Source organism: Phalaenopsis equestris, unplaced genomic scaffold (assembly GCF_001263595.1).
Source record: "Phalaenopsis equestris unplaced genomic scaffold, ASM126359v1 Scaffold000114, whole genome shotgun sequence".
Classification (NCBI taxonomy): domain Eukaryota; kingdom Viridiplantae; phylum Streptophyta; class Magnoliopsida; order Asparagales; family Orchidaceae; genus Phalaenopsis; species Phalaenopsis equestris.
This window is the reverse complement of record NW_018164556.1, coordinates 436,580-463,531: the sequence shown is the minus strand read 5'-3', so window position 1 is coordinate 463,531 and position 26,952 is coordinate 436,580. Positions and strand designations below refer to the sequence as shown.

Sequence of the window (26,952 nt, the reverse complement as noted above, 5' to 3'; positions counted from 1 at the left end):
ATTAAATTCACGGTACTTCTGACAAGCATCATGCCCCTATGAATTTACTCTCTGCATCATGTAATAACCAATATTTGTCACATAAAAAAATGAATAGCTTAATTCCTATGCATTTACTGATTTATCACCTAAACTTTACCTATTACAAATATGTCATACGAAATATATGGGTTCTAAAAAGAAATGCAAAAGGTAAGGTTTAGGTGTTAGATATGTAAATACATAAGAAATGGGTAGTTTGTATATAAATACCCCCATTAATTTACATCTACAGGTATGTGAAGGCCTCAACAACTCCACCACAATGACAATTTTTTGTGTATATAACTCTGAAGATACGAATAAAGTTCAGATGCAATAAAATATTTTTGCCTGGACAAAGCTAACTATATCAATATAATGAGGGGAAAAAAGGGGATAACTACGGTGTGATTTCTAAGAAGAATGAAAATACAAAAACAAGAAAAATATTTCATAGATTGCTGTTATATAACAACAACATTCTTCAATTGGGAGAAAAGAATAAAAATTAAACTTATTCCCTGGGTGCTTTGGTTTCAGCTGATCCGTGTCTCTGGATTGCAACTACTGGCCCGTTGCATCGTGCACACCGATACGAGCTAACGGACGAGCATCGAGTCCGAAGGCAATAGTAGCAATACCTGTAACAGAAGATATATGATGGTGGTAGAAATGTCAATAATGAACCCAACATTATCTATCGGTTTCAAACCTGACAAAAAATTTGGGTTGTGGTCGGGTTTAGGTTAGTTCAAGTGACTCAAAAAAGAATGGCTCAACTCGTATTGTGTTATGTTTAAGTTAACATGAAAATAATGACTTAAAATAATCTGCTTCTTCTTTTTATGATTTATTTTTCCATTAAAAAATCATATTAAATCATATTTTGTTGTTTTACTTTTGACCAAGTTGAGAAGTTGTAGTCAAATTAATTAAGCATGTCCGTTTAAGTATTTTCCGTGTCATGCGGGATCAGGTTTAGGTGTAGCGGATCGGTCTGAAATTTTTGACCTGTTTACTAAATGAGTTGTGTTTGGGTTTTGATTATATGTGTTTGATTATTTTTGGATAGGATCCAAACTCAAAAAGTTAACTGGAATCCACGCTTTGTAATTTCTAATGAAGACCAAAATATAAAATTTTCTTAGATTCTAAGAGCAAAAATCATAAAATATAGCATGCACTCATTAGACAGAACCAGTTTAAAGGATAAAAATAACAGAGAATTGTTCAAATCAATATGGTTATCCCAAAGAACGGTATTGTGCCAAAATATCAACCCTTAAAAACCGTCACAATGAGGGTGACCAGAAGAAGATTAAAAGCAAGCGGTTCACAAAAACTTCAACCGTTAAAGGCAAAGTTTAGGTGTTCGATATGTAAATACATGGGAATTAAGTGGTATATATGTAAATGTAGGAAAATTGCTTGGTATATATATGAATATTTCTTATAGAAATTATCATCACCTGTGTTGGCAAGGAAGAGCCACAAATGGAATGGTGGGATTTGAATGGCATATTGGGCATTCTGATTCATTGCTGGAAGATCCAGATGATTTATCTTTGGAGAAAGGGAGAAGAAATTTTTTAATTGAAGATGAGTTTAAAAGGGGAAGCAGCAAAAGCAGCATCTCCTGCAAAAAAAATCAGATTAAATTGTTAATATCGCTAACAAGCAAGTTAAGATTCACATAATACTGCTAATGCATTCCCAAACAGGCATCAATGATCAGCAATATTTATTATGTAAATAGCACGCAACAATTATGGTAAACGCTTATTCATTATTTAACCACCAAGCAATCAGAAGGAAAAAAAAAACCATTTATTTCTCCATTATTTATCTTCTTCTTTGGTGTGTGTGTGTGTGTGTGTAACTCTTAGGTGATCAAATCCTTAAAAGATACAAACATTTTGTTCAACGTGTGTGTGTGTGTGTAACTCTTAGGCGATCAAATCCTTAAAAGATACAAACATTTTGTTCAAAGTGATGGTAAGTGATGGTGATATAGATGGATAGATGGCGATGTTATTAGTAGAATTCAAGTTGGTTGGTTGAAGTGGAGGAATGTATCCGGCCCATTGTGTGATAGAAAAGTACCGTTTAGACTTGAAGGAAAATTTTATAAGATGGTGGTGAGACTTGCAATCTATGAAGCATGAACAAACATGATACGACACAAACACACGGCATAATTGAAAAAAATAGGATACGACGCGTCATGAATACGTTTTTATATTTAATTAATTATTAATATAACAAATACAAATTTCCATTATTCTTTATTAAAAAATAGCATCACACATTATACAAAAAAAAAACATCATAAATTGAATTTATATTATAAAATCTCATGGTTATGAAAATTAATTTTTAAATTAGATAAAACATGTTTAAAAAAAACATCCAGCTTATAACCCAACTTATCTATTAAAAATAAAAAAATCCTACGATTATAAAGAGGGCTAATGCTCGGCTTTAACGAATAATTGACGCCCCTTTAATGCTCGATTTTGACAAATGTTAGAGGGAGCTTCAACAAGACGACGGATGAGGCGATTTAGACTATGAGGTATGATTAAGGCTATATATATATTTATAATTCCGTATCTCATTTTCTCAAAATTGTGTTAAGTTCACGTCTGATGCAGTGTTGAGGTGTAACCCGAACGTGTTCAAGCCTGAAAAAAATTCAGACATAAATTTATAATGTCAAAGAAGTGTTGGGGTGTGTCGAACAAGTGTTAGTGTCTAATACATGTCCGACACTGATGCAAAACATTTTTAGAAGTGTCGATGTAACATAGCCTGCAATGCTCTATGGTGCAGAATGTTGGCCTTTAAAAGAGAAGCATAAAACAAAGTTTAGTGTTGCTGAGATGAAAATGCTTAGGTGTGTGATTGGCTTCACACTTAAGAGTTAAAATGCGAAATGAATATCTTCGTGATAAGATTAGTGTAGTTTCACTGGGGGACAAAATTAGAGAGGGTCGTCGTAGATGGTCTGGCCACATTAAACATCAACCATCTGATGATACGGTTAGGAGAGTAGATGTTTTAGATTTGACTTATGTTAAGAAAGGTAAGGTAGACGTAAAAAGAATTGGGTATATTGTATAAAAAATAATCTTAATCTATTGCAATTAAATGAAAATATGATACCCAATAGGACGCAATGGAGAAAAAAATTTGTTGTTGTTTTTGTTTTTGTTGTGTGTGTGCGTGCGCGCGTAATTGAATAGGTCAAAATGAATATAATACACCCATGACATTAAAATAAGCACTCAACTTTTAGTTGCAAAGGTTAAGGACCAATATGTGGAGGGCCCGAAAATGAGTTCTCATAGGATCAGAAGGCCTTAGGTGAACCCTTCGTGACTCGGAAACGCGAACATTGCAATTCACATATACACCGCTGTTAACCTCATTTTTTGATGAGGTCTTCACCTCTCTCCTTAGAGCATAGGGTCTAGCTTTAGGCTTCCCTTGTTTGACCCTCCTAGAGGACTAGTATGAAACTCACACCCTTACACCCTTTAGAAAATTCGAGCCATTCGAGCCACCTCGTCACTCTTTCGAGTCTCGTATGGGCGGCCTCAAATTCTCGATATTTCATTGAGTTGATGATAACCGACACATGAGACTCGAGTGGAGTTCCTACATTAATAGGAGCAGCCCCTAGGGAACCCCTTTGCGACCCGAATGCTCGATAACGCCGCATTTTGCACACGCATCGCACCCCGCACGATTTTTAACTTATATGACTCGCCCATTGGAGAACTCATCCGGACGACCCCGGATGACAAAACAGACCACACGGATGCGTCTGGGACGTCGATTTTAGCTAAAAGGACGCTCTTATCGTTATGGTTTCTCGCACAAGCAATTAACACGAATTTCAATACACATTTTTTTATATAGCGGTACGCGGGCCCAAGCTCAACCCAAGTTCGACTTGGGTTCAATTCGGATTCAATTCGGGTTATTCAGACTGGACTCGGGTTGAACACGGGCTAGACACCAGCTCAGTTGAATTTGAAATTTAAATTTCAAAATTCAAACAAATTATTTAAATTTTGTCTTAATTAAAAATATTCAGGTGTTAATGCTTTCCAATTGAACCTCCCCTACATTTGGAAATACATTTGGAAATCATTTACATTTGGAAATCATTTATTTTCCCACCAATTGATTCGAGTAACGGCTCCTCTCCCGCTGGCCTATTTCTTTCTCGCGCACGAGAGCCTTGACTTCCTGCTCTCACTCGACCGAAGACCCCCTGTCCTGCTCGTCTTCCTCCTCTGCCTCTCCCGAGCTCCTCTCTCCAGCTCGCTTCCGCTCAGCTCCCCCGAACGAAGCTCCTGCTCGCCAACCTTCTCCCGCTCGCCTTCTTCCTCTCCCGAGACTTCTCTGCTCGATCCCGCTCGACAGGAAGAGACGAAGTGCTCGACCCTTTGTTGCGCCGAAGACTCTCGCCTCACCCGCTCCTCTCACGATCGAAGACCCCCACTCGCATGCTCCTCACTCTCACCCACCCTCGGCGGCTCCCTGCTCGCGTGCAACGGAGTCTTCCCTGCTCTCGACAAATTCTGCTCAGCACGCCTGCTCGCTTCAGCCTCCCTGCATGATTTAATTCAAATCTCATGGTGATTATTTCTGCTGTTGTTGAATCCGTACCTTAAACCATGGATTTTGCAAATCTGAGTAGGGTTGATGAGGATTTTTTTTTCACCCACTGTTACGAAATGTTTAGAGTACTGTAGAATTTAATTTTGAAAGAAATTGTCTGGTTGTCAGAAAAAAAAATGCATAGCTATTTAATTGAAATCTACTTTTCTTGTGTGAATCATTTCACAAGGTCATCCCCTCTTCACAGATTATAGGATCATGTTATACTGAAAGCCATTCGTTGCATTCTTGCTTTCACCGGCAGGCTCAAAGTTTTCCTTTTGTGATGTTCTTGAGTTTCTGATTGGCACTTTGCTTTTGTGAAAATTGTCATTTTGAAAATTGCTAACTCTGATTCCTCCATTTTTGCCTCCTGTGGGACATTGATTCAGCCGTTTTACAGTGTTTTAAAACCTGCTGATGTTTATGATGGGGTACAAAATATCTGTCATATTGAGTCATCTTCTAAAGAAGGTCTTGATTGTTATTCTGTTTAAGATGTAAAAATTGAATTAGCGAGTTTGCTCAGACTATTATTTCATCTCAAGGATATGAATACCATAATAAATCGTTTCAATTCAGAAGAATTATCTTTTTTGTTGTTGAGCGGCAATAGTGCAACCGAAAGTCAGATTGATCTAGAGATGTTTCCATCCAATGCATTAGATAGAGTCGCTTTTGGCCACATATGACCGCTGTTTAAAATTGAATATTTACTTCTTGGGGGCTGCTCTTGCTTAATATTGTCTACTGCTTTACTGTTTTAGGACTGTTTTGGGGTGTGGCAGCTTGCTAACTTCAGCCTGGAGTCATAGGAAGCTATAGGACCACTACCCAGTGCTCCTAGCCGCTGCTTGGTATCGTAGAAGCGCTGTAGGCTGCTGTCTAGGGCTCCAAAGCCGTTGTTTGGAGTATAGGAGCGCTCTCCAAAGCCGCTGTTTGGAGTATAAGAGCGTTATAGGTTGTTGTCCAAGGTTCCAAAGTCGCTGTTTGGGTTCCCTGTAGCTTAAAAAAAGGGATAGTAAATAAATAAATAGATTTATAATAAATCCTATCTCTATCCAATTTTACAGAAGTAACGCGCCTTTCCAAAAAAAAAACATCTTATCGCAAGCTTTTTCTTCTTTCATTGGCTCTCCTCGAACAGACGCGAAAAAAAGATCCCGCTCATACACGCGACGGACGGGCCTCCCTCCTTCGGATTCGTGAACACGTCGAATCCTTCCTCTTCGTCAACGACAGCGCCGACGCCGTCGCCGCCGACCTGCATCGTTCCTCCTGCCGCCAGCCAGCCCTTCCATTTTCTACTTTTTATGCTTTTCTGCTTCGTTTCTGATCGGCCAAGTTTGTCCCATCGTCGGTTCTCCTTACCGGCGTGCTTACCCCTAGTCGAAACTCCTCCTTAGCCGAGTAGCACCTCCAGTCGAGCTTCCTCGCCGGAACCGCCGACCACCACCGTCGTCTACTTCCTTTTCTTTTAGTCGGTCAACCTTGCCGGTTTTCCTAAATCCCACCAGATTTTACGTTGTCTGCGTCGTGTTTTTGCTGGAGTAAAATAGTGAGGAAAAGCTTCAATTTTTTTTGGGCTTTACCTCCACATTTCCTTCACTCTCGGCGCTCACCACCGACAAGCTAACATCCATCATCTCGCCGCCTCACTTTTCCGGCGACCATACACCTCGCCAGACCACCACGCGTTGTTGGACATCAAGCATCGACGTCGTTCAAAAGGATACGAGAGACTTCTACCTCATATGCAAGCTCCCGCCAAACTTCTTTAGGCTTCGTGCAAACCATGCGATGGTATAACATTTTTTCCCCTTCGCATTTTACATCCTAGCCGGCCTTAAGTTGTAGGTGTGATAGGCGTGTGGTTCGATCGCCCACACGGGGTGTGTGCGCCGGCGTAAGTCGGCGCAGCGACTCCCCTATGTGATTGATCAATTGTTTTCCTAGAGGTGACCTATAGGATAAAACCTCCCTTGCGCAACTAATTCTCCTACGATAGCTCAGTGAATCATATTTGACTGTTAGCCCTAGCACAAAAATCCTAGACATTGGAGCTCCCTTCGCTCCCCTTTGCTTTGGTTGTCCCGATCTTTTAGAAAGATCAAAAAATATATCTTTGCAAAATGAGAAAATGTGAGTCATTAGCTCATTTTGCAAAGCTCGGAAGCGTCGTGACATCGAGAAGAGCGTTGTGCAGGTGTCGAGCCTATTTAAATACACTCACACAGGTGCTATTAGGGGGGAGCATGTAACGGTTTCTAATCATTTGCTTGCAGGTGCTCTTTAGCTCCCCCCAATTATAACAATTATAAGACACGGCTTGTTCTTGTTATTTTGGCAATGTATGGCGTGCCCGCTAACAATTGTTTTATGCAATTTCAGTCTTTATTTTCTATTTCAAATGTATTTAATAGTGTCCTATGAGAGTCTGTATCGGAAATAAGGTAGGGGCACGGGTTTCGAGGATGACACATCGAACCATGTGACGAGAACCAGGAGCAGTAGCTTGTGTCTCGTACCTTAAGTCCGAATTTTATATTTTTGTATAGACTTAGGACCGGGTATGTATATGCGGATTCCAGCCGTTTTTATTGTTTTTACTGGATTAAGTTGTCGGTCCAGTGGCATTTGGCCTGTTTATATATTCATTTAAGGTGTTTTCTTTCCCTTTTTCTTCTCATGTGTCTTTGTCTTTGCATGTTAGAGCGTCTTATATTGTTTCTTTTTGTGCATCTGGATCTCACGAAAATGCAACCTAGGCTCACTGAGTACCTTAAAATTTTAATTCTTTCTATCTAAAGAAACAAAATAAAAAAAGATTGAGATAATCAAAATTTTAGGATTAAAAGATTCAAGATTTTTCAAAATCAGTCTTTACTTTTTCTGCATGGCCCAAAATCAGTCTTTACTTTTTCTGCATGGCCTTCGGGCTGGTTATAAAATGGTTTGCAACCATGGCCATAACCCAGTCATATTTAATAGAGCTTCAACGCTTTGTAATGTGGTTGATAACTGCATCATACTTGCATATCCCGATGAATAGCCCCCGTGCTTCTCTAATCTGACTTACTCAGCATAAATTCACCTAGGTGATTGTCTAGTACGTGTAATGTGTTAGGAGGCTTCCCGATCCAGAAGGGATATAAGTCCTCTTGTTAGAGCGTTTACAGCTTTGTAGCTGAACCTCCGTTTTCTCTTCCTTCTTGAGGCATCTTCGTCATTTCGGCGGGTATAAGTCTCACTTCTTGGAGCTCCAACTTTTAGTTATAGGATAGATTTTTGTTCCTTTGACCTTAGGGCTACTGAGATTCCTGTGGAAGACGCAATTCACAGATTTTTGACCATGGATCTCAGGTTGTATTGAGTCGATTAACTTCACGACCATGTAGACTTAGAGTCATAATGGTTTGAGATGACGGGTCCGTGGTACCCCGACCTGGCTACATTTACCTCATAGGATTACTCTTCCCTACCTCTTGACTACCTTTATTGAGCTACTTCCGCTCCTTTGACTTCGTTGATGTTACTTTGTGATCCGATGTAGATAAGCTGTCACTTGTTCGAGATACGACGATTTGTCATCTGCCCTTACGGTCCGGATGTGCTATGACGTATTGGGATACCCCTGTTTAAGTGATTTATGGTTATTTCGTAGGTTTCGTGAGCTGAGAAGTCGCTACCCATTTGCACCTGGGAGATTCACTCTTCGTCCGATGGCGCAGCGTGAGTTTCAAAGCATCGAGATCGTTCCATACGAAATAATTACTTTTTGATAACATATACCCTAAGTTCATGATGATAAAGCGAAACTTCTTTCATCGAGATACCCTAGGTTCATGATGATAAAGCGAAACTTCTTTCATCGAGAGCCTTCTTGGGTATCCAGTTTTCCTGGATATCCTCTGAGATGTAATTAACAAGTAGGAATAAGTTCCTCTGGGAGACTTTTGACCCCATAACAAAAAATGTTTATTTTTTTTCTCTGGTTACGGGTGGCTTATATAGAGATTTTGCACGTGGATGGTATTTTCACGTGGATGTTATTTTCGAGGTACTTTGATCTGGTTCTGTTTGGACGTATACTCTCGACCCATTACACGAGGATTATCCCTATATAAGCCTTCCGACTCTTTTCTTTTTGATTTATTTGTCGATTTATTGTCGTACGTTAGTTCGCTATTCGATTCCTCTCCTCTTCGAGTAATTCATTTGGTTCAAATAGGAAAATTATACGACGACATACAAAAAGGCAGACTAGCGACTACGAGATCTAAATTGAACCGAGAGAAAAACAATCTGACGACTCCGCTGGGGATTAGTCTCTCTCTCAATGCTAAGAGTTTCGCTTTTGTTCTGGGGTTGTAGTCTCTCTCTGTGTATGGGAGTTTTGCTCACATTATTGTAACTTATATTCTTTCCCGAGTCATTAGTTGAGCTTGTAATCAGACATTGGTTTCATTTTAAACGTCAGTTGCTAGGGGTAGCAATTTGACGTATTTTGTCTCGCCTTCTCACCCTCATCACGTTAAGTCACTGCATATTCGCACGTGTCTGTGCTGTTGTAATGTTTTTTTTTTTTAATTATTGATTTTTCTCAATATTTTCTATTTATTGATCGTGTCTCTTTTTGCTTGGCAGAATGGCGAGCGAGGGAGTCGTGACGATCGCTACTACTGGGGGGAACCCTATCTCCTTTTCCCCTAGTATTTTTTGTGTTACCGAGGGTAGTATAACTTTCGGTTTGTTTTAGCACCTTATCCAAATTACCTTGGGTAATCCTACGCCTTCTGAGGTTGTTGCTCTGTGTCCTTCCCCTAAGAAGAGGAGTCGAGCACATAGAACTGCTCTTGCTGAGGTAGCTCACGTCGAGCCCACCCCTTCCTCAAAGAAAAGGCTTGCACCCGATGGCGATGTGTCGCAGCGCCCTTCAGTCTTCTCCAGGCTGTCGGGTCGTCCCTCCGTGTTTTCACGGATTTCACTGCCTTCGACAGGTCAGTCTTCTGGTAGCACTGCTGCTGCAGTTGCGTCCCCTGCTGTGGTCTCGGACCCTGTGGTCCCGGTTCTCTCTGAAGTTGATCCTGCTCCCAAGTTGGGCAGGAAGGCCCAGAGAAACTGGAACAGGTTGCTTAGGGCCCAGCAGCAGGTTGTTACTTCTACTGTTTTGGTTCCAATTCACGAAGAATCCTCTGCTTCGATCTCGGACCCTGTGCTCCCGGTTCCCTCTAAGGTTGATGATGCTCCCAAGTTGGGCAGGAAGGCCTGGATAAACCGGAACAGGTTGCTTAGGGCCCAATAGTAGGTTGTTACTCTTATTGTTTCCGTTCCAATTCACGAAGAGTCCCCGACTCCCACGGATCGGAACCCATTTTTTGTGCTCTCTAGTTGTCAAGACTATATCCCTGCTAGGATAGCCAGGAAAGCTCATCCTGCTCGTGGTGGTGCATGTCATCTCAGACTTGCTGTCCATATTGATAAGGCTACCGCAAGTCTCTTGCCTAAGAAAATTGTGGGGGTCGTTTCCTCTTTAAGGGGAAAGGGCACATTTCTGAGAGGGAGCTCCTCACCCAGATTTCTGAGACGTCTGAGCGGGTCGTGAGAGAACTCTTTCATTTCCCTCACCCGCGAGGTCGTCGTAGTAGGACGTATGCTTCGGCCCATCGGTCTAATACTCCCCGAGGGGGGTCTCCTTCCGTTGCACATGGGGTTAGGCCCACCGGAGTGTTGTTAGGAACCCCCAGCGTCAAGGAGCACGTGATGAAGTCGGAGGCCACTAATGTGAAGACATCTCAAGGACGAGGTCGCCAGGAGCAAAGGGACCCCGTTGCACCCAAGCCACATGGGTGGTCTAAGGAGATCATACATGGCTTTAACTCGCGCCTTGCTTGGATGGAGGCAATGAATGACATGGAGGGCCACGTGGAGGATCTTGGCCAAAGGGTTGATGGACTAGAGGAGGGGGACGTCACTATTTATTCAGCAATCAGAGGTATGATGCTCCAACTTGAGGTGACCTTAATGGGCCAAGTGACTAAGTTGCAGAAGGATTTTATGGGGAAACTCCAAGAGGTGCGAAGTGCCTACAAGGAAGAGATTTTATGGGGAAGCTCCAAGAGGTGCGAACTGCCCAACTTTTATGGCTAAGTTGCAGGAGGATTTTATGGGGAAGCTTCAAGAGGTGTGAAGGCCAACTTGTAGTCACTTCGCACCTCTTGGAGTTTCCCCATAAAATCCTTCTACAACTTAGTCACTTGACTCATTAAGGTCACCTCAAGTTGAAGCATCATACCTCTGATTGTTGAATGCATGGTGACGTCCCCCTCCTCGAGTCCATCAACCCTTTGGCCAAGATCCTCCACGTGACCCTCCATGTCATTCATTGCCTCCATCCGAGCAAGGCGCGAATTAAAGCCATGTATGATCTCCTTAGACTACCCATGTGGCTTGAGTGCAACAAGGTCCCTTTGCTCCTGGCGACCTCATCCTTGAGATGACTCCACATTAGTGGCCTCCAACTCCATCACGTGCTCCTTGACGCTGGGGGTTCCTAACAACACCCCGGTGGGCCTAACCCCATGTGCAACAGAAGGAGACCCCCCTCGGGGAGTAGTAGACGATGGGCTGAAGCCTACGTCTTACTACGACGACCTCGAGGGTGAGAGAAATGAAAGAGTTCTCTCACGACCCGCTCAGACGTCTCAGAAATCTGGGTGAGGAGCTCCCTCTCAGAAATGTGCCCTTTTCCCCTCAAAGAGGAAACGACCCCCACAATTTTCTTAGACAACAGACTTGCGGTAGCCTTATCAATATGGACAGTAGGTCTGAGACGGCATGCACCACCACGAGCAGGATGAGCTTCCCTGACGATCCTAGCAAGGATAGTCTTGACAACCAGATAGCACAGAAAAGGGGTTCTGATCCGTGGGAGTCGGGGGCTCTTCGTGAATTGGAACGGAAACAGTAGGAGTAACAACCTGTTGTTGGGCCCTAAGCAACCTGTTCCGGTTTCTCCAGGCCTTCATGCCCAACTTAGGAGCATGATCAACCTTAGAGGGAACCGGGAACACAGGGTCCGAGATCGAAGCAGGGGATTCTTCGTGAATTGGAACCAAAACAGTAGAAGTAACAACCTGTTGTTGGGCCCTAAGCAACCTGTTCCAGTTTCTCCGGGGCTTCCTGCCCAATTTGGGAACAGGATCAACCTCAGAGAGAACCGGGACCACAGGGTCCGAGACCACAGCAGAGGACAACTGCAACAACAGTGCTGCCAGAAGACTGACCTGTCGAAGGCAGTGAAATTAGTGAAAACATAGAGGGACGACCTGACAGCCTGGAGGAGACTGAAGGGCGCTGCGACACATCATCATCGGGCGCAAGCCTCTTCTTTAAGGAAGGGGCGGACTCGACGTGAGCTACCTCAGCAAGAGCAACTCTATGTGCTCGACTCCTCTTCTTAGGGAAAGAGTACAGAGCAACGGCCTCAAAAGGCGTAGGATTACCCAAGGTAATCTGGATAGGGTGCTAAAACTAACCGAAGGTTATACTACCCTCGGGAGCACAGAAAATACTAGAGAAAAAAGAGACAGAGTTCCCCCCAGTAGTAGCAATCATCATGATTCCCTTGCTCTCCATGTCTGCCAAGCAAAAAGAGACACATCAATAAAAAGAAAATGTTAAGAAAAATCAATAATAAAAAAAATAGTACAACAGCACGGACACGTACGAATATGCAGTGACTCAACGTGCTGAGGGTGAGAAGGCAAAACATAATACGCCAAATTGCTACCCCTAGCAACTGACGTATAGACTGAAACCAATGTTTGATTACAAGCTTAACTAATGACTTGAGAAAAAAATTCAGGTATTAGTGAAACTCCCATACACAGAGAGAGAGACTACAACCCAGGTTAATGTGAGTGAAACTCCCATACACAGAGAGAGAGACTACAACCCCAGAACAAAAGCGAAACTCTTAGCATGGAGAGAGACTAATCCCCAGCGGAGTCGCCAGATTGTTTTTCTCTCGGTTCTTTTAGATCTCGAAGTCGTCAGTCTGCCTTTTTGTATGTCGTCGTATAATTTTCTTATTCGAGTAAATCTCCCTCCCGAACCAAATGAATTACTCGAAGAGGAGAGGAATTGAATAGGGAACTAACGTACGACAACAAATCGGCAAACAAATCAAAAAGAAAAGAGTTGGAAGGCTTATATAGGGATAATCCTCGTGTCATAGGTCGAGAGTATACGTCCAAACAGAATCAGATCGAAGTACCTCGAAAACAACATCCACGAGTAAAATCTCTTTATAAGCCACCTGTAACCAGAGAACAAAAGATAAACATTTTTTTGTTCTGGGGTCAAAAGTCTCCCAGATGAATGTATTCCTACTGGTTAATTACATCTCAGAGGATACCCAAGAAGACTCTCGATGAAAGGAGTTTCTTTTTATCATCAAGAACCTGGGGTATAGGTTATCAAAAAGTAATTATTTCGTATGGAACGGTCTCGATGCTTTAAACTCACGCTGCGCCATCGGACGGAGAGTGAATCTCCCACGTGTAAATGGGTAGCGACTTCTCAGCTCACAAAACCGACGAAATAACCATAAATCACTTCAACAGGGGTATCCCAATACGTCATAGCACATATGGACCATAAGGGAGCAGAGGACAAATCATCGTATCCCGAACAAGCGACAGCTTATCGGCATCAGACTGCAAAATGACATAAACGAAGTCGAATGAGTAGAAGTAGCAGAGGACAAATCATCATATCCCGAACAAGCGACAGCTTATCGGCATCAGACCGCAAAATGACATAAACGAAGTCGAATGAGTAGAAGTGACTCAACAGGAGTAGTCAAGAGATAGGGAAGAGTAATCCTATGAGGTAGAGGTAGCCAGGTCGGGGTACCACAGAGTCGTCATCTCAAAACATTAGGACCCTAAGTCTACCTGGTTGTGAAGATAGTCGACACAACACAACCGGAGATCCCTGGTCAGCAATCTGTGAATTGCGTCATCCACAGGAATCTCGGTAGCCCTAAGGTCAAAGGAACGAAACTCTATCATATAACTAAAAGCTGGAGCTCCAAGAGGTGAGACTTATACCTACCGAAGTGGCAAGGATGCCTCAGGAAGGAGGAGAAAGTGGAGATACAGCTACAAAGTTGTAAACTCTCCAACAAGAGGACTTATATCCCTTCTGGATTGGGAAACCTCCTAACACTACACATACTAGACAACCACCTAGGCGAATTTATGCTGAGTCAGTCGGATTGGAGAAGCACGGGGGATACTCATCAGGACATGCAAGTATGATGCAGTTCTCTACCACATTCCTAAGCGTTGAGGCTATTGAATATGACTGGGTTATGGGTCATGCATGCAAACCATTGTAAAACCATCCCGAATGTCATGTAGAAAAATCTTGAGTCTTTTAATCATAAAATTTTGATTATCTAAATTTTTTATTATTATGTTTTTTTTAGATATAAAGAATTAAATTTTAAGGTCCTCAGTGAGCCTAGGTTGCATTTTCGTGAGGTTCAGATGCACAAAAAGAAGCAATATAAAACGCTCCAACATGCAAAGACACATAAAAAGAAAAGGAGAAAAAACACCTCAAAAGAATATATAAACAGCTCAAATGTCGCTGGACCGGCAACATAATCCAGTAAAAACAATAAAAGCGGTCGGACTGCGCATATACATTCTCGGTCCTAAGTCTATACAAAAATATAAATTTTGGACTTAAGATGCGGGACACAAGCTACTATTTCTGGTCCTCGTCACATGGTTCGATGTGTCATTCGTCTCGAAACCCGTCTCGTACTTTATTTCCGATACACTCTCCTATGACACTATCAAATACATTTGAAATAGAAAATAAAGACTCGGCCTGCATAAAATAAATGTTAGTGGCACGTCATATATCACAAAAAGAATAAATTGTGCCTTATAATTAAAGGGAGTTAAAGAGCACTTGTAAGCAAAGGATTAGAGACCGTTACATGCTCCCCCCTAAAAGCACCTGTGTGAGTGTGTATAAATAGGCACGGCACCTGCAGAAGATCGCCCTAATATACTATCACACACAAGAAGCATGCAAGCACACCGAAAAAAGGCGAGAAAGTGACACATGGCTAGTGCAAGACAACACAGCAAACAAAAATAGTCAGAGGTGTCAAAAATACTATCTAGCATCATAAACCCTAGTCTAGCACACCATCTAACGACAAGTGCATCAACCTGATATCTAAGTGTGGGGTAAGTCTGGATATGGTATGACTTTGACAGGTCGCTTCACTGGTCTCATCCTAACAATCCAAAGAATCTAAAAGGTGTCACAAAATGGGATGACACTATTTAGATCCTTTGGAGTCCAAGCACATTCATACTTGTGTCAATCCTAATGACTTAACTCGCATTGCTCATCGGGATTGACCCGGCAAGCAATGCTCGTTAAGGCATCGCAACCAACACAGGAGTCACTCCCCTAACGGGTCTGGCTCGCTATCAATGCGAACATGCAAATGCAGATAAGTAATCAAAACACATAAGTGATAAGTTTGTCATGGGGCAGAGACTCAAATGAAGATGAACATACTGTAGTGGCAGCGACCCGAAAAAGATGGGCATGCTATAGTGACAGTGGCCCCAGAAGGTACGCCGATAGGGCAGCAACCTATAAAGAGTAGGCATGTCGTGACCGCAAGGGCCCCATGAAGAATGGGCATGCCATGGTGACAGCGACCTTAATAGATATGTCGGTAAGGCAGTGACCTGATAGGATAGGCATGTCATGGCGGCAGGGGCCCGAAGAAGATGAACATGTTGTGATGGCAGCGGCTTTAGGAAGATGGACATGTCGTGATGGCAGCGGCCTCAGGAGGTATGCCGATAGGACAGTGACCTGACGGAATGGGCATGTCATGGCGGCAGGGGCCCGAAAAAGATGAACATGTCGTGATGGCAGCGGCTCCAGGGGATATGCAACTCAGACATTGATAATAATCATGTAGACATACAGATGCAAGGCGGAATACAATAATGTATTCATACATATGTGTTACAATATGCAAAAATGCAAACACACATGCAAGCCAATATGGATGTGCAAGTAGTTGGTTGACTGGGTTGAGAAATTCGGTCGAGCCAAAGTGTCATGTCAACCGGCTCAGGAAAGCCGATTGAAATGAAGTGGGATGCCCGTCGGGCCGAGGCGGCCTGTCGGAGCGAAGTGAAATTCTCGTCGGGTCAGTGCGACCTGACGAAGCGAAGTTAAATAATCGTCGGGTCGGGGCGGCCGATCGGAAAGAAGTGAAATGCTCGTCGAACCGGGGTGGTCGGTCAGAGCGAAATGACATGTTATGTGGCATGCAACATGCAAACATACACATGTAATGGGGAGTCATTCCAGTACTAAAGACCTTATCGTGGGACTTAGGGTCAATATATAAAAAGAAGGCGATTGTCGTCTTTGCTTTGGCGAGGCAAGTGGGGAACTTCTCCCTAGAGCTCCTAAGGGGAAATTCTCCACCTCGTCATGAAACAGACTAACGACAATGCTCTTCCAGATTTCACGACCGTTCCGAGCTTTGTAAAATGAGCTAATAACTCATATACTCTCATTTTGCAAAAATCTACTTTTCGATTTTTCTAAAAGATCGGGACAATTAAAGCAAAAAAGAGAATTAGTTGCACAAGGAGGATCTTATCTTATAGGTCACCTCTAGGAAAACAATCGATCTATCACATAGGAACGTCGTCGCACTGACTCAGCGCTGACTTACGTCGGCGCACACACCCCGTGTGGGCGATCGAACCCACACGCCTATCACACTTGCAACCTAAGGTCGGCTAAGAAGTAAAATGCGAAGGAGAAGAAGAGTTATATCGTCGCGTGGTTTGCATGAAGCCTAAATAAGTTCGGCTGGAGCTTGCATGTGAGGTAGAAGTCCCTCGTATCCTCTTGAACGAAGTCAATGCTTGCTGTCCAGCAACGTCGTGGTGGTCCAGCGAGGTGTATGGTCACCGAAAAATTGAAACGGCGAGATGGCGAATGTTAGTTTGTCGGTGGTGAGTGCCGAGAGTGAAGTAAATATAGAAGAAAAGCACAAAAAAATTGAAGTTTTTCCTCACTACTTTACTCCAGTGAAAACATGACGTCGCGAGACAAAATCTAGTGGGATGAAAAAAATCCAGCAAGGTTGACTGGCTAAAAGAAAAAAGTAAGTAGACAGAGGTGGTGGTAGGCGGTTTCGGCGAGGAAGCTCGACTGGAGGTGCTACTCGGCTAGGGAGGAGTTTCGGTGAGGGGAAAGCACGTCGGCGAGGAGAACTGGCGATGGAATTAGCTTGACCGAACAAAAATGAAGCAGAAAAAGTGGAAAATGGAAGGGTTGGGCGACGGCAGGAGGAACGGCGCTAGTCTATGGCGACATCGTCGACGCTGTCATCGGCAAAGAAGGATTTGGGGTCTTCGCGAATCCGGAGGAGGGAGGCCCGTCCGTCGCATATATGAGCGGGATCTTTTTTTTTTGTCGCGTCTATTCGAGAAGAGCCAAGGAAGGAAAAAAAGTTTGCAATAAGATGCCATATTTTTGGAGAGGCGCGTTACTTCTGTAAAATAGGATAGAGATAGGATTTATTATAATTTTATTTATTTATTTACTATCTTTTTTAACTGCATGGAACAACTCTTTTTTTGTGTGTGGGTGAGAAGAAAAGAAAAAGAATAGCGAGAGAGAGAGAGGGCGAGCTGCCATGCATTTCAAGTAGAAAAAGAGAGATAATGTTTTATTATTATTAATAATATTGTTATTATTATTATATTATTATTATTATTATTATCCTTACAAGCTCTCCGCACATTTTTGCCGAACATGTCCTCGCAATAAAACGAGGGTTTCCCCCAAGCAAAATCGACGTTTCGGACGTGACCGCGCAGTCTATTTTGTTGTCTGGGGTCATTCAGACCACTTTTTCGACTATCGAGTCAAAAATGATAATCCGCATATTGTAAGCCCGCAAAACCGTAGTGAAATGAACGTCCTTCTCGGGTGAAGTCAGCATTCTGAACACGCTCGCGCGCTCCGTTTGTCGTTCGGGGTCATCTCGATGATTCCACTGATGTTCGGGTCAAGTTGAGTCAGTTTCGCGCGTAGTGTGACGAATATCATTCGTTGACTCGATCGGTTGTCCAATGAACAGAATGTCGACCGGCCTTCGCTCAAGCGAATATCAAAGCATAGCAAAGCGACCCCGGCTGCGTACCCCTCAATACATGTCGGTGGGTCTCGAACGGGTGTCTCGAGTTATAGGTAACTCATTTGCACATAGTGCGACCCTGACGTGCTCAAGTGGACATTCCACACATGCGATTATAAAAATCGATGCCAACAATGTTTGAGATGGGCGGACTGCACTGAATTAAGGGGAAACAGTGAAAGTGGTGCAGTTATATTGATCATAGATAAGCTTATTTGATAATCAGCATCCCTAATAAAATTGACTTGACGCGCCAACACAACTTAAATCCGAGTCTTACATTCGGGTTCACTTTGACCCTGAGTAATTTTTGGATCAGGTTCTAGTCAAGAATTCCAACATGTTTAATCTTTCAGACTGTGTTCGAGTTGACTAGCCAACCCAAAACTGACGCAAATTTGACATGGATAGTTGTTTTGCATATGTAAAACAAGTTATGCATGTCAAGTTCAGGTTAGTTGGACTGAAGTAGGGTATGGTTTGGGTTAATATTTGACATGCCTAATATTCATGTCGAATTCGATTCAGACCTGAACCCAACTCATGAACCCGATTTGACGCCCCCACCACCTCTCAAGTTGAGGATCCATATGTTGGAGATCAACTTGTCATAGGGTTATTTAAACCGAGCCAGTGGCAATGGCTTATTGAGAATGTATGCCAGCTAATCATGGGAGCTGATACGTAAAACTGTGATTTTGTTGGAAAGTATGAGTTCCAAGAAGTGATATTCTATCTAGATATGTTTTTTGTTGGTGTGGAAAATTGTACAGTTTGCTAATGTCAAGGCTAAGGTGCTATCACAATTGAATGAAGTAGGTTGAGAAGATTTAATTTACAAGTCTTACCAAGCCGACAAAGGCATACGATATCAAAGGTTGCAAAAGTTAGAGATCTATATTCAACTTTAATAGAAGATTTTGCAATTATTGGCTGTTTCTTAACACGCTGGGAAATAGTGCAAATCCTAGAAAAGTGCAGTGAATAGTTACTAATTTTCAATCAGATCGATCGGCAACCCAATTAGAATCCGAATTGCAGTGTAGAGTGATATCTCCTTTGCATATTGGAAGGCCAACGTGATTTGTTTCATTAATGTATTGAAGCAGCTGTTTGAGGTGTTGATAACTCTTGTTAGATTGTTGATGCAGAGATTGACATAGTTGATTCATTCTAAAGGCTGTATCTTGCCTGGTGATCGTTAGATATTGTAGGAAGCCCACAATTTGATGATAGAATTTTGAATTATCGAAGGATTCATCAAGAGTTGCAGATGTGGATAATCTCATTGTAATAAGAGTTGGCGAACTCTTCCAGTCTACAATGCTCTGTTTCTTTTCTGTGACTAGAATGTCATCTACACAAATAAGCAAGTGGATTTGTGTATTGCCATTCGTAGAAACAAGAAAGGAGGGATCAACATCACAGAATTTGAACCCTTGGCTGCAAACATAAAAGGAAATTTTGATGAAAACTTGCCTTGGAGGTTCCTTGACAGAAAAACACAGTTTGGGTAGTGAGAATCTTGAAAGCCAAGCGGTTATTGCATATAGATATTTTTATTGTAGCTTGCCGTGAAGAAAAACATCAGATATATCAAGGTGCAGAATAGGCCAGTTTTGAATCAAGGCCACTGTGAGAAGGATTTTGACTGTGGACACTTTAGCAATAGGTTTGAATGTGTCAATGAGGTTTATACCATGCTTCTGAGCCCTTGAGCTACAAGATGACACTTGTAGCGGTCGAAAGACCTATCAGGTTTCAACTTAAACCTGAAGGTCCAACAGCAAACCTAATATGTGTCGGTTTGGAGGCTGAATAACTAGGGACAAAGTCCATTGTTGTTGTGAAGCAAGAAACTAAGTGGAAATGGCTTGTCGCCAATGCTGGGATTTAATGGCCTGAGTATGCCACGTGGGAGTGGTGGAAAGGTGTAGTTGATGGTATATGTGTGTGATGTTGGGGGTTCAGATACCCTAGAATAGGACTAGGATTAGGCTAGCTCTAATACCAAATGATATCAAAGTTAACCCAAACAACAATAAGAAAATTATTATTATTACTGGAAAAGAAAATATAACATTTACAATCAATATACAAAAATGGAAAATAACGACAAACACAATACATAAACTCACTTATGGTGGATCTTGGGGTGGTCGTTGTGATCAGCGAGAGCTTGGGCCACCAGAGAGGTAGCAAGGATTGGTTAGAGAGTGGGATAGTTGGGCAGCAACAAGGGGATGCTGATGGCAGTGAAGGGGAGGAGGAGCCACCGGAACAGCAAGAAGGCTGGCTGTCCTGGGCAGTGGCAGCAAGGAAGATAGGGCTACACAGCACAGAAATGGAGAGAGAGTGTGATTCTGGGTTGTGGCAGCAAGGGAGGAGGGCAGTGGCAAGCAAGAGGGAGGCGGTGGATAATAGGACAGCAAGAGGATGGCTGTTTGCACGGTGGCAGTGAGGAAAGGGGCGGAGTAGTTTGGAGGTTTGATGGCTGCAGAAAACAGCGAGGGGCTGTAACAACATGACAGTTAAGCGGAAGGCCACGAACAGCAACGGTGGCAAAGAGGAGGGAAAGGAATGCGATGGTGGTGGCCGGAACTGCAGAAAAACAATCGGGTACAGTTGTTCTGGGAGATTACAACAAAAGAGGGATGTGGAGGAATTGGGGAAGGATAAATAAAAATACAGCCGTAGCACCGCTCGTTCCTTGGATACAGCCCTTGGAGAGAGAAACGGAGACCAGCAGCCGTCTCAAACACAAATATGCCAAAATTGCCCTAAAACACAACAAGAACAACATATATAGACCTGAGGTAACGATGAGTGGCCCCAATAGGGTGGGCAGCACTCCCACGTAAGAAAGAGGACCACTCGGCCCTCAATCTGTCTGGACCGAATCAGTTGCGATTCTGCGCCCACACCCCTATACACAGACACTCTCACGTCAATCTCTCGGGATTGGGCGAGCATCGACCTCATCCGTTGACATTTCTATCTCCTTGAAGGATGAAGTTTGGATGGGCGCATTAAAGGTAGCAGATTGTTGCAACCTCTCTGTAAGTCAATCATATGGGTATTATCATTCCAAACCACATCCTGATAGAATAGATATTCACCCTCTTTTGGCACAATCAAAACTGAAACTGCACATGGATGGTTATCCTAATGAACCAAACTTCAAGCCATTACATTTGTAATTAATTCTTCCACTCCCCGTACTCGTCTGAGTGTATCTAATAAACCAATATGTAAGCAAAAGTCAACTATGAGATAAAGTTTACAGCAGACTGGGTAACTCTCAATAGTAATCACTCAGAAGATACCTCTTTTTTCTCTGAATGGACATGGATCCCATTGTAGGATGCTCTTTCCCATAAAACTCCCAAGATAATTTCTAACGCAGTGATTCATCCAGCTTGTCTGATCATTTGTCAGTGGGTACGCTGAACTAACCTTGATAGCCAAATGACTAAATAATCTTCCAAAATCAGCACAAAAGTTTCTCACCTCTGATATGTTGGTCCTCCCTAGTAGGGGCAACTTAGAAAGTAGACTATACATCTGAAAAGTTTGAAATTTACTTATTTGGGGTTGTCATGTGTCTGGTGTTGGTTCCTCAAACTCATGACTATCTTGGACAATAAATTTTAATCATGCTTGAACAATATGCATTTATCGCTCATCAATTGAAAGTTGATACTCCTCCTTTGTGACCTCACTTCTTCAATGTCTAATGGGTCATTGTTTCTTCAAAAGCTCCCTACTAGTGTTTGGGCAATTTAATGTCCTGTGCCCAAAACCGCGACACTTAATGCTCTTCCTGACAGGACAAAATTTGTGAATGTTGGTTTGTTTCACTTGTTCTACACCCTAAATTAGTTTCTCCTTAGGTGGGGTCGACCTGGATGCTCAACTCGGTGTACTATTGTCGCTTGATCTTGGGATTAAATTGTGCCTGTAAGATGTGGCGATCAACAGTTGATGTTGCATCAAGAAGAAGTCCTATCTGTAACAAATTAGTAGGTACTTGTACCTCATCACCTTCTTCATTTTCTCCCAAGCAGTGATCTTGTCCCAACCTTCTCTCTTCCTCTCCCTCTTAAGATTCTCCCACAACAACACGATGCATTTCTTCAGCTTAATGACAGTGAACTTCACTCTTCTATCATTTGGTACCTCTTTGTATTTAAATATCCTCTCGACGATCTCAAGCCACTCAATGAGATCATTCAGATTCATTCTTCCCTCGAAATTTGACATATCCACTTTCACTCCTAAGTTTTTATATCCTCCAACAAGCACTTCCTCTCTTGGCCTCCTCTAATATTAAATCTCAAAGCATCGTGATTGATTCTACTCTTCATTGAAACCATCCCTACGAAAAGGATTCATATGTTCTTCTCGTTCACCTCCTTGGATCTCACTATCACGATCAATGATGACCTATCCACTAGTCCTTTCCTCAATTTTATCAAGTCATACTAGCACTCCACAGAATTACCATTGTATCTTTTCTAAGATAAACTTCTGATTGGTGTCCGACACTTGTCTCATCGGTGGAATGATTAAGGTTTGGGTGTGAGCATGTGGGAAAGGGTGTATGGGTGTGATGTCGGTTGAGCAGAAACAACATTTCAGTTAGGTAGGAGGGTCTAGGTAATCTTAGGATAGGAATAGGGTTAGGCTAGCTCAGATACCAAATGATAGCGGTGTTAACCCAAACAATAATAATCAAACAAATATTATTATTGGAAAAACAAATAGGTAGTTACACAAACTGAAGGTTGCAGGAAACAATAGAGAGGTTGGAATAGTGATGACAACAAAGCTAAAGGCTTGGAACAACAACAACGGCGAAGAGAAGAAAGGGGAATGCGATGGCGGTGGCTGAATTACATAAAAATAATGAGGAACGGTTGTTCTGGTTGGCTGCAACAAAAGAAAGATGTGTGGCAACGCAGCAGGAGAGATGCAGAAGAGTTGGGGAAGGATAAACACCCTTGGATACAACCTTTGAAGGGAGAAAATGAGTTGTTGGCGACTGTCTCGAACACACATATGCCAAAAGTGCCATAAAACATGACAAGAGCAACATAGATAGACTTAGGGTAATGAGGAGTTGCCCTAATAGGGTGGGAGACACTCTCATGTAAGAGAGAGGACCGGCTAGCCCTCAATCTATCTAGAACAAACAGGTCGAAATCGAATCTAACGTGATTCTACATCCCGCGTCCCTGTACGGGGACGCTGCCCCGTCAAACAGTAACTGCATTGTTTCATTTGACTCATCAAGCCATGCTATCAAAATGTCCCTGACAGTTGTAACGGACTTGACACCATTCACATCAGCCATTCAAACAACTCTCCATCAGCCTTTCTCACAAATTCTTCCTCAGTATTGTTATAGTACAATCGTCTTGTTTGTCCTCATAGCTTGGTTCTCCCCAATTAGCAAAGAAACAAAAATCATGATGTATTTCATTTACTTATTTCTTTTACAACTCATGTAATTTGATTAAAGATATCAACTACCATTCCTAAAGAATAACACTCATTACTTAAACTTGTAGAAGTTGTTCATTTTGATGTATGGGGGTCTTCCACAACCATTTCTCAAGAAGGATACAAATATTGTGTTATTTATTGATAGCAATTCTTGCTTTTCATGGATATTTCCTATGCATAGCAAATCGAAAACAGCACCAAAGTTTATTAACTTCTCTTTTACAATTGAAAACCAATTTCACACATTCATCAAATTTCTTCGATAAGATGGAGGAAGTGAATATAATAATCTCATGGTAAAAACTTTTCTAACCAATCATGGAATCTTGCATTAGTTTGTTGTAAATATACCCTAGTACAAAATGATATTGCAGAATGCAAACACGGCCATTTACTTGATACAACTTGCACTCTCTTTCATGAAGCTCATCAACCTCTTCCCATATGGGCTGCAGCTCTCCTCACTGCCGCATACCTCATTAAATATTTACCTAGTCCAACAACAAATTGAAGTCATTATATCAACTTCTTAAAAGAAGCTTCCCAACTAATCTCATTTAAAAGTGTTCAACTATTTTTATTTTCCATGGCTTCAATCTCAACCCCTCAACAACCTCCCTCCCTCCAGCTCCACCAAATGTGTATTCATCGGCTGCTTTTCACCTCACAAAGAATATGGCTGCTATCAACCATCTACGTGCAATGGATGGGTTGATGATGGAATATAAGACAGATGCAAGGCTTTATCAGAAGAAACCAGGTTGTTTGTTCATGATTGGTTGAGATATGGTCATCGGCTTAATATAGTTTGTGTAGTTGGGCAGGAGATTGAGCATATAAAGAAGCCTTCACAACCATTTGTAGTGAATATTTGAGGACTTGAAATTTCCAAATGGGTTAATTATCTCCACTTAATTGAACTTCGACAATGTTTTTAAGGTTAGATATCAAAACCTTAATAGAAGATGGTATAACAGCAGCACCCATTTTCAGAAGAGTAGAGTCATTGTTGGATTGTTGATCTGCCAAGGAGTTAGCTGAGTCGTCCATTGAAAAAAGAGACGAAAGAAGGAAAAAAATAAGGAGAAAACAGAATGGCTGAAGACTTTCACTGTGTGCTGAAGAAAATGTTGTTCCATTGGGAAGATAAGCTGTGACGCCATAAAAATGGAAGTCGGTAGGAAGAGATATCCCCAAGGGTTTGAAATCAAAGAAATGAAAAGCAGGGGAATGAAGGTGATTTAAGCTAGCTGATTTCAATATTCTTCACAACATATGAGTTATATTACAATGGATATATCGAGAGAGTAAAAGACAGTCCCTGTACATATTGCAGTGGTAATAGTTAATCAAAGTACGAAATGAATCCAGCCGTTTGAGATGGGTGGACTGGATTGAATTGCACGGCATAATGGCTGCAGCTGTTTCAGAGAGAGTGGTGTACCTGTACTGATCATAGGTAGCTTATTTGATGATATCAGGAGCTTATCAGCAAGTATATAAAATTTCAAAATATTCAAAGTATAATGTAAAGTTAAATCATTTATCTGAAAAATTTTGCTGGCGTTTGGTTGAATGTAAAACAAATGCTTTACACCCAAAATATTTCAAACTAAAAGACAAGTAAAGAAATAAAACTTCAAAAAAAAAAAAAACTTATTTCTGGCATATAGTTCTAACAAGCAGATCATGTAGTGTTAAGATCATATCACTTTTTTCTCGGTAGTGCACAATGGAGTCTTCATTGGTGATTCCAATTTAACGAAAATGAGATGAAAACGGGCAAAACTTCAAAATTAGAAGTTTAAAATTCTTAGAAACATAGATTGCTTAAATTAAATATTTCTCAATTTCTTCAATAAAAGGTAGAGTTTTAAAGGCTGGAATAATTACCGAGAACTCGTTCCAAACCAATTGTCTATTCATATACTCAAAGCTAACAGCCCGATTCATATTAGGGCTTCCATACACAAGTCTCGCTTTCAAAGTTCTTTCAATAAGCGTTCTATACCTGCAAGTAAAAGAAAGAACTAAGCTAATTGCACATTAAAGCTACAATTTCCTTAATTATGTCAGGAAGAGGTGCAAAGTCATATTGTAAGATTGTTTAACATGTAATACTTTAATAAAATGTTATTAGTTAAGAATTTGTAATCAAAATATTAAATTTAAGTTTTTTTTTTTTTTTTTGTTTCACAGTTTTTTGATGATGTGGTTGTGGCCTGGCTAATTAGGTTGCTCATGTCATGACCAAGAAGTTAAAAATACAAATTATAATACTATTATGTCTGTACAAAGCAAAGAAAAGTGTCTCAAACCCTTCCCATAGATGGGTACAGTAACGGTTTTACCTAGACCTGTTCTACTTGGGGCATTTAGATAAATACTGCAAAATTTTTATGTATTTATTTTTTATACTTATACCACTAAAATCTTTCATATCACATCAAAAATACTACTATTTTAACTTTTTAAAAGTGAAGTACACTTTTTCATGCAAAGGAAAAGTGCATGAGTAATGGTTCTGTAAGGGGGAAGAAGAAATTGGGACATCGAATGAACAAAGAAGAAGAAACGATGAATAGAGGAAGGGGGAGGAAATGAACAACTGAAGAAGAGGAAGCGAAGGGACGGAAGCTAGGGAGGCAATTTTGCTTTATAAATCGCGACAAAGTGAGTTTTACCTCCCTGCAGAGACGAGAGAAGAGGCGTCACGGCCTTAGTGGGACGAAGTGTCACCCGAGCAGAGAAGAGAAGGGAGGTCTCGACGTCGGTGTCCAGAGGGGAAAGATTCTACACCGTTGTCGTGCAGAGGAGGTGACGAAAGTAGCTCGTGCGGGAAAACCGAATTCAAGCCAGTGATGTCGTGCTCGAGAGCATTTAGGGCTTGTGCCTAGCCGACAACGAAGAAACTTGGGGAAGAGGGCAACGGCATGGAAGATCGAGCAAGGTTGAGAGACGAAGGAGGTGCGTGAGGAGAACCGAAGACTTGTGTGGGTTTTCAGTAGAAAAAGAAGCTCGCGGGGAAGAAGGCGATGAGCTAAGTTCATGTGGCTGATTTTTACTCAATAGAGTTATATAGGTAAAATATACAGCAATAACAACAACAACAACAACAAAGCCTTAATCCCACTACGTGGGATCGGCTACATGAATCATTTTTCTCCATTGCGTCCTATTTACTGTCATATTTTCATTTAGTTCTAATAAATTAAGATCACTTTTTATACAATACGCCCAAGTCTTCCTAGGTCTACCTTCGTCATAGAGCATTGCATGTCTCACCACCGTCTTATAAAATTTTCCTTTCAGTCTAAATGGTACTTTTCTATCACACAAAAGGCTTGAAGCATTCCTCCAATTCCACCAAACAACTTGAATTCTACTATTAACATTCCCGTCTACATCACCATCGCTTTGAATAACTGTCCCGAGATATCTAAATCGTTCACAACCACTCATCCACATGATCATCC

The 26,952-nt window shown here is 41.8% G+C and overlaps 1 protein-coding gene across 1 annotated transcript in view; it reads right to left on the bottom strand.

Annotated features, from left to right (window-relative positions):
* Positions 1-297: 297 nt before the first annotated feature.
* Positions 298-26,952, bottom strand: part of LOC110021002 (peroxisome biogenesis protein 2) — a 48,416-nt gene continuing 21,761 nt past the window's right edge. The window contains exons 6-8 of the mRNA XM_020719319.1: positions 25,370-25,487; positions 1,491-1,657; positions 298-662 (exon numbers count right to left, since the gene is read on the bottom strand). Coding sequence (XP_020574978.1) covers positions 536-662; positions 1,491-1,657; positions 25,370-25,487 — 412 coding nt within the window. The 3' untranslated portion in view covers positions 298-535. The remainder of the gene's footprint in view (positions 663-1,490; positions 1,658-25,369; positions 25,488-26,952) is intronic.